Source organism: Blennius ocellaris, assembly GCF_963422515.1.
Source record: "Blennius ocellaris genome assembly, chromosome: 24".
Classification (NCBI taxonomy): Eukaryota; Metazoa; Chordata; class Actinopteri; order Blenniiformes; family Blenniidae; genus Blennius; species Blennius ocellaris.
Genome location: NC_137673.1, coordinates 16249399 through 16258394, shown reverse-complemented (window position 1 = coordinate 16258394; position 8996 = coordinate 16249399). Strand labels below are relative to the sequence as shown.

At 45.2% G+C, this 8996-nt stretch overlaps 1 protein-coding gene across 2 annotated transcripts; it reads right to left on the bottom strand.

Annotated features, from left to right (window-relative positions):
* Window positions 1-268: 268 nt before the first annotated feature.
* Window positions 269-6804, bottom strand: LOC308147602 (uncharacterized protein). Of its 2 annotated transcripts, none has more exons than XM_080519852.1 (7): window positions 6663-6804; window positions 6410-6526; window positions 5125-5223; window positions 4250-5044; window positions 3758-3906; window positions 3465-3574; window positions 269-1001 (listed from the first exon to the last, which is right to left on the bottom strand). In XM_080519852.1, exons 2-7 carry the CDS (start codon window positions 6513-6515, stop codon window positions 863-865), a joined length of 1398 nt encoding a protein of 465 aa, XP_080375978.1. In that variant the 5' UTR covers window positions 6516-6526; window positions 6663-6804; the 3' UTR covers window positions 269-862. The 2 variants fall into 2 exon arrangements, with proteins under 2 accessions (XP_080375978.1, XP_080375977.1); XM_080519851.1 differs by having other exon boundaries at window positions 6410-6529; window positions 6663-6795.
* Window positions 6805-8996: the final 2192 nt, after the last annotated feature.

Genomic DNA, 8996 nt, shown 5'->3' with positions numbered 1-8996 from the left:
CGACATGTCGCACAAAGTGAAGTTGAGAATGTATGAGATCGTTTGGGCTTATGAATCGGACAGGTTCTAATAAAATGATCTGATACCCGATCCAGTCATTTCGGCCTGGATGGGACCTGATATCGGACCATCCCTAAACAAAACCCCCGAGTTGATGTTTGAGATGTGCTACATGCTGCCTGAGATCTTATTTGTAGTAAAGCCACAATCGCCACACTAGGTGTTTGACACATGAAGCCTATTGACCACCACACTGCACAACCCAAACTAGTTATTGAAATACAGAAAATCAGTTTTATTGAACCCAACAAGCATGGTATATCCATTGAATCAGTCACTCACGATAACAGATTGGTATATCTGGAAACGAAGGTATAATGTAGTATTTTATACAAATCCTGAGGGATGAAAGCAAGCAAAAGTCTTGAATACAAGCACGACTTATCAAACAGTGTGTTGCAATATTTCATAGTAATGTACGTTATTGTAGAGAAAGTAGACGTTTGCCATGTAGCTTTAGCATTATGTGCAGCAAGAGAGCCAACGCATTAGACACAAGGTGGAAACGGGAATACATGGATAGATCTGATACACACAGGTAGAACAAACGTGCCAATTGTCTAATACCAAAAGACTTCAGAAATAGGACTGAAAAGTGTCGTATCTCAAGCAGCCTTGAGCATCAGCTGCTAAAGTCAAGCTCACCGTCACTCATCAGACTCAATCAGGCTGGATTTCAGCGTCATGGAGACTCATGAGACACACCATTGCTTGTAGGCTGGTCGCTTCCATTCTACATGTCCTTGTTCATGAGCAGTAGTTTGTGTGGAGTGATGAGTCGCTGGGCTTGTTTGCAGAAAGGCTACATCTCACAGACGAAGTATTGCTGGGTGGTGCAGCTCTCGTCGTTCCACTCGCCGATCCCTTTGGACTTGTGCCAGATCTCCACACAGTCCTGGTTCCTGCCGTTGTGGCTGTTGGGTTGGCCTGAGCTCCAGAACCTAAAGATATGAAGAGACGTGAACAGTCTGTAGACCTTCAAATGATGGTACATGCATCCAAATGGGTACATCATATCTGAACGTGTACTGATGAAGTACTCTGGCCATTCAAGGTACCCACAACTAGAACAGTCCAGACTGACTGCAGTCCAGTCATGATGGTTGTCGACTTCATACCATCAGTGCAGCACTGACGGTATAAAGTCGTTAACTCTTCATCAGGTCAAACATTAACCCTTCATCAGATCAAATCATTAACCCTTCATCAGATTAAACCATTAACTCTTCATCAGATCAAATCATTAACCCTTCATCAGATCAAACCATGAAGTCTTCATCAGGTCAAACATTAACCCTTCATCAGATCAAATCAATAACTCTTCACCAGGTCAAATCCTTAACTCTTCATCAGATCAAACCATTAACTCCTCATCAGGTCAAACCATTAACTCTTCATCAGATCAAATCATTAACCCTTCATCAGATCAAACCATTAACTCTTCATCAGATCAAATCATTAACCCTTCATCAGGTCAAATCATTAACTCTTCATCAGGTCAAATCAATAACTCTTCATCAGGTCAAATCAATAACTCTTCATCAGATCAAACCATTAACTCTTCATCAGATCAAACCATTAACTCTTCATCAGATCAAATCATTAACCCTTCATCAGATCAAACCATGAAGTCTTCATCAGGTCAAACATTAACCCTTCATCAGATCAAATCAATAACTCTTCACCAGGTCAAATCCTTAACTCTTCATCAGATCAAACCATTAACTCCTCATCAGGTCAAACCATTAACTCTTCATCAGATCAAATCATTAACCCTTCATCAGATCAAACCATGAAGTCTTCATCAGGTCAAACATTAACACATCATCAGATCAAATCAATAACTCTTCACCAGGTCAAATCCTTAACTCTTCATCAGGTCAAACCATTAACTCCTCATCAGGTCAAACCATTAAACCTTCATCAGGTCAAATCATTAACACTTCATCAGGTCAAATCATTAACTCTTCATCAGATCAAACCATTGACTCTTCATCAGGTCAAACCATTAAACCTTCATCAGATCAAGTCATTAACTCTTCATCAGATCAAGTCATTAACTCTTCATCAGGTCAAACCATTAACTCTTCATCAGGTCAAATCAATAACTCTTCATCAGGTCAAATCATTAACTCTTCATCAGATCAAATCATTAACTCTTCATCAAGTCAAATCATTAACTCTTCATCAGATCAAATCATTAACTCTTCGTCAGATCAAATCATTGACTCTTCATCAGATCAAATCATTAACCCTTCATCAGGTCAAATCATTAACACTTCATCAGATCAAATCATTAACTCTTCGTCAGATCAAATCATTGACTCTTCATCAGATCAAATCATTAACCCTTAATCAGGTCAAATCATTAACTCTTCATGAGGTCAAATCATTAACCCTTCATGAGGTCAAACCATTAACTCTTCATCAGATCAAATCATTAACTCTTCATCAGGTCAAATCATTAACACTTCATCAGGTCAAATCATTAACCCTTCATCAGATCAAATCATTGACTCTTCATCAGGTCAAATCATTAACTCTTCATCAGGTCAAACCATTAAATCTTCATCAGATCAAATCATTAACTCTTCATCAGGTCAAATCAATAACTCTTCATCAGATCAAATCATTAACTCTTCATCAGTCACTTCTGACAAGTAGTACACTGAAAGAACATGGAGAACAAAGCTGCAACCAAAGTACAAGGAGATGAATCATTAAATTTATATTATTATTATTGTTGTTGGTGTTGTTGTTGTTGTTGATGATGATTTAGTTGTGTGTTGAGGCCTGAGTGTTTACATTCAGCTCATGGTGCAGTTAAACCAGATGCTACAACAAACATTTGTTGCAGATAAGAAACTCATACGACCACTGAAACTGTACAAGGCGTCATTCTGAAGTTCTTTACAAAAGCAACGCTACTGTAGTAACGCTACAGTAGTAACACCACAATAGTAACGCTACAATGTAAATGTTATAGTAATGCTACAATAGTAATGCTACAGTGGTATTGCTACAGTAGTAATGCTACAATAGTAATGCTACAGTGGTAATGCTACAATAGTAACTGTTATAGTAATGCTACAATAGTAATACTACAACAACATTATTTGCACAAGTAACTTTAATCTGATTACTGGTTAGGAAATAAACATGTTAATTACTTGTTAATGAAAAAAGTGGTCATATGAGATTAACCCATTACTGGCATCATTAATAATAATAATATTAATAATAACAATACATTTTTAGAATTTGTTAAAATATATTTTATCGCTGGGGCCTTGTCAAAGACAATTTTCTGTGACTGGTGGGGCACACAATAAAATCCATCCATCTAGGGTTAGCTAGATAGATATCATGTGCAGCACTCTAGAATGAAGGTGCTGAATCCCTACGATAAGCCGAGGTCGGTCCCGTCCACCCATTTCCACTCCCCCTCCGCTCCACTGTCACTCAGTCCGATCCAGACTTCAGTGCTTCCGCCGGACATTTTATTGACGAATGCCTGCCACAAAAGAGACACACAAACACAAAGTGCACACACATTCATGGTGAAACATGATAACATTTAGTTCACGTCAATTGATCTAAATCCAGAGAAAGTTAATTAATGCTTCAGATTAGTGCATTTCTCCAAATGAATCCACACTGACTGCAGACGAGGACCAGTCCACATGGAGAAACCTACCATTTCCTCTCGGCTGTTGATGATCACCAGATCACTCTGTCTGCTTTGGCAGTACTGCCGCCCACTCTCCCACGACTTCTTGCTTGGAGACTTGTAGTAGCAGTTGTTTTGAAACTTCTGCCAGCCTGATGGGCATTGCTTCTGTGTGGCTGTAGAGCATGAATTGGTCAAAAAGCAGTCACTGACACTGGAATGAGCAAGTTGTTTTGAACCCTTGTGAACCAAGCCTTTCTTAGCCTCAAGCATATCAATCATATACTTTCCAGACTATAAACTGAAGAAGAAATGTACGGATGTAGTCTGGGAAATACGGTAGATATTCTTGTACTACACATTTTTGTCTTTGATTTTGTTGTCCTTTCCTGCAACTGCCCTGGTCTTTAAAGAGTGAAGTCAAAGAAACACTCAGAGACGTACAAGCTTGAGATGCACCCACATTGATCCCTGGTCCTTTAAAGAAGTGGTAAGGGTGCATCTCTTTTCCCCTCCTACCTTGAACGGTGGCATTGAGTTTGTAAAGCTGGTCCTGCAGCTGTTCCACCTGGACCGTCAGGTTGTCTCCTTTCCCCCTCAGCATGTCTCTCTCTGCCGTTACACCACTGAGTCTGTTTTCTACTTCCTGTTTGTCCTTGAGCAGTGCTTGATAGGAAGCCCGAAGCTCATCTTCGGCTTTCTTCAGCAGGGCGCAGCTGGCCTCCAGCAGGTCCTTGTGGACGGTGAGGTTCTGGTGGCTGCTCTCCAGCTGCTCCTTCTCGCTGCTGGTCACGTTGTAGCTGTCCTGCAGTTCTTCAAGCCTGGCTACAAAGTCATTGTACTTCAGCTGCAGCTGCTCCCTGGATCTGGTCACGTTGTTGAATTTGTTCTGCAAGTTGTCCCTATCTTTGACCACAGAGTTGTAGTTTTGCTGTAAGTCGTTCCTGTGCTTGGCTGTGGCGTCGTATTGGTTTTGTAACAGTTGCTTGGCCGTGTTCAGGGCGTTGCTGTTTGACTCCAACTCATCTTTAAGCTTCTTAGTTTCTTTCAACTCTTTGGTTATGGCTGCGTTGCTCGTCTCTAACTGGTTTTGAGCAGCTTTCAGGGTTGCCGTTTCCTCACTTAGTATAACGTTGTTGGTGTGCATCTGGTTCTTGAGTTTCACCGTGTAATCGTACAGTCGCTGTAAGTCGTTGCGTTGGGTCTCGGTAGCCTTTTTGGCAACAAGAGCGGTTCTCAGGTTCTGCTGCACGGTCTCTTTGTCCTCAGCCATGGCTCTCACTGTCTTCTCGTGCCCTCGAATCTGGTTCTGATCTGTCAATGAGAAACAACCCTGCTATGGACTTTACATTTTCTGTGACCATCTGAGGGTGAAACCAAGAAGACGGACTCACTGAGGAGGCTTTGCCCGATCACCACGGCCAGCAGGACAAGACAGAGCAGCCCCAGGCAAACTGCGGTGACCTTTAACGGCTTGTTTCTCAATCCCTTCACTGAATGAAAAAGCAGAAACACAAGCTGAGAATTGAAGAAGTCATGTAAGGAAGTTGTGGTTTTTGAGGTTCGTGTCGCATCACGGCGCAAAGTGGCTGTAACTCTGGCCATGCACATGGAGTTCATGTGGAATTCAGAGGCCCTGCTATGTTCAAGCTATGTATATCCACAGAAATGTTTATGAATAAGTTCATAAGTTATATAGTCACAAGTTCTCAAATGGACCTGGAATGTGTCGTCCCTGTGTGAATGGCTCCAGGACTGTGATTCCATCGGGGGGGGGGGGATGATGGCGTCTGTCTGAACGAACACTGCTGCTGAACATTCATGACTTGTTAATGCTGACTTGGTGAAATTAGAGTATATTAATTCAGAGGACAATGGAAACGGAGTCACTTTCACCAAAACCAGAGTTAATCCTGGAGTTACCTGGATTAGAGAAAACCACAGTTAATCCTGAAGTTACCAGTTAAGAGAAAACCTGAGTTAATCCTGAATTTACCTTTAAGAGAAAACCAGAGTTAATCCTGAAGTTACCTGGATTAGAGAAAACCAGAGTTAATCCTGAAGTTACCAGGATAAGAGAAAACCACAGTTAATCCTGAAGTTACCAGGATAAGAGAAAGCCACAGTTAATCCTGAAGTTACCAGTTAAGAGAAAACCTGAGTTAATCCTGAATTTACCTTTAAGAGAAAACCAGAGTTAATCCAGAAGTTGCCTCCATAAGAGAAAACCAGAGTTAATCCTGAAGTTACCCGTTAAGAGAAAACCACAGTTAATCCTGAAGTTACCTTTAAGAGAAAACCACAGTTAATCCTGGAGTTACCTGGATAAACCAGAGTTAATCCTGAAGTTACCTGGATTAGAGAAAATCAGAGTTAATCCTGAAGTTACCTGGATAAACCAGAGTTAATCCTGCAGTATAGATATGAGATAAGAGGATCTTGTTGCGTTTGCTGAAATGTTCAGTGCAAAATGAAAAGGAAACTCAGTAGTTCTCTAGATTACTGTGTGTTTAAACAATAGTTCACTGCTACGATTCTGCAGCATGTCTAACTTTTCAATTAAATCCATAGTTTTAACATTAAGGAGGAAGTGAAAAAAACAAACGTCCAGTTCCTCTTTGAGGATTCAACAAACACAATCAGCATTATTTGACATTTCAAGTTTATTTCTACTCTTACCTGAAAAGTTGAGGTGTTGTCCGTCCCCGAAAAACTGTTTGTAGGCGATTTTACTGTCGTCAGCAGCCATGTTGTTGTCGGTGGAGGCGCGGTACACCACGGCCATGGTTGGATCGTCTGCTGAGCAGACCAGGCAAATACAACATGTATCACATAGAGGCTGGCTTGAATTAATACTTCATGCTCATCATCACATAGAGTTCTTTGATGTCTTCGCTGAAGATACCAGATATGTTGATGAAAGAAAGCAAACCTCTTGTTGAAGAGCCGATCCCAAAGAGAAGAAATGATTGACGCAGTTAAAGTCTCTCCTTCACCAGAGGCCGTTTGGGGCGGACCAGGAGGGCTGGTCAGTGGGAGGAGCAAGAGCTGGAACCAGGTGAAGGGCCGGATCCTGTGAACCAGGGCCGCTGTGGAACCAGGTGAAGGGCCGGATCCTGTGAACCAGGGCCGCTGTGGAACCAGGTGAAGGGCCGGATCCTGTGAAACCAGGGCCGCTGTGGAACCAGGTGAAGGGCCGGATCCTGTGAACCAGGGCCGCTGTGGAACCAGGTGAAGGGCAGGATCCTGTGAACCAGGGCCGCTGTGTAACCAGGTGAAGGGCCGGATCCTGTGAACCAGGGCCGCTGTGGAACCAGGGCCGCTGTGGAACCAGGTGAAGGGCAGGATCCTGTGGAACCAGGTGAAGGGCCAGACCCAGTGGAACCAGGTGTAGGGCAGGACCCAGTGGAACCAGGTGAAGGGCCAGACCCAGTGGAACCAGGTGAAGGGCCGGACCCAGTGGAACCAGGTGAAGGGCCAGACCCAGTGGAACCAGGTGAAGGGCCAGACCCAGTGGAACCAGGTGTAGGGCAGGACCCAGTGGAACCAGGTGTAGGGCAGGACCCAGTGGAACCAGGTGTAGGGCAGGACTCTGGTTGTAATCAAGCTAGTGGTGAGGAAGAAACAGGCCTCTGAGGGTTCCAGGCACTTTGCTCTCAGGGCAGTTTACTCAACACCTTCACGTCCGTCCATATGAGGAAGAGCAGATTTCACAAACCCCAAATGCTGAAAACACAGTTTTCATATAAAAGCTGTGAAAAAATGTCTGAGTCAGTTCCTCAATGCAGTGTCAGCACTTTTAGCACGTCTTCAACACAAATCATCTCAATGAAAGGTTGTTTTCATGGTTCTGAAGGAAATGTACAGCTCTAGATTCCTCAAGATGGATGATGGATGGGTGGATGATGTATGTATGGATGGATGGATGGATGGATGGATGGATGATGTATGGATGGGTGGATGTATGGATGGATGTATGGGTGGGTGGGTGGGTGGATGTATGGATGGGTGGATGGATGGATGGATGATGGATGGATGACTAATGGATGGGTGGATGGATGGATGGATGGATGGCTGTATGGACAGGTGGATGTATTGATTGAAGCCTGGCAGCCTGCCTGGACATGGCCCATGAACAAAAGCTCAGGTCCCTGACGGTGTCCTCCAGGACACAGTCCACTGGGTGGCGTTACAGACCGGTGTCCACCATCCAGTCCTTAAGGACACAGTCCACTGGGTGGTGTTACAGACCGGTGTCCACCGTCCAGTCCTCCAGGACCCAGTCCACTGGGTGGTGTTACAGACCGGTGTCCACCGTCCAGTCCTCCAGGACACAGTCCACTGGGTGGCGTTACAGACCCGTGTCCACCGTCCAGTCCTCCAGGACACAGTCCACTGGGTGGCTTTACAGACCGGTGTCCACCGTCCAGTCCTCCAGGACACAGTCCACTGGGTGGCGTTACAGACCGGTGTCCACCGTCCAGTCCTCCAGGACCCAGTCCACTGGGTGGTGTTACAGACCGGTGTCCACCGTCCAGTCCTCCAGGACACAGTCCACTGGGTGGCGTTACAGACCGGTGTCCACCGTCCAGTCCTCCAGGACACAGTCCACTGGGTGGCGTTACAGACCGGTGTCCACCGTCCAGTCCTCCAGGACACAGTCCACTGGGTGGCGTTACAGACCGGTGTCCACCGTCCAGTCCTCCAGGACACAGTCCACTGGGTGGCGTTACAGACCGGTGTCCACCGTCCAGTCCTTAAGGACACAGTCCACTGGGTGGCGTTACAGACCCGTGTCCACCGTCCAGTCCTCCAGGACACAGTCCACTGGGTGGCGTTACAGACCCGTGTCCACCGTCCAGTCCTCCAGGACACAGTCCACTGGGTGGCGTTACAGACCCGTGTCCACCGTCCAGTCCTTCAGGACACAGTCCACTGGGTGGCGTTACAGACCCGTGTCCACCGTCCAGTCCTCCAGGACACAGTCCACTGGGTGGCGTTACAGACCAGTGTCCACCGTCCAGTCCTCCAGGACACAGTCCACTGGGTGGCGTTACAGACCGGTGTCCACTGTCCAGTCCTCCAGGACACAGTCCACTGGGTGGCGTTACAGACCGGTGTCCACCGTCCAGTCCTTCAGGACACAGGTAGAGGAACTTTAAATGTGCAGCAGGAAGTGCTGATGAGGGCTGAGAATCAGTGTTTGTGTCAGGATTCATCATCACACCACACAGCAGCTTTAACTAACATGTCAACATGTTTCTGC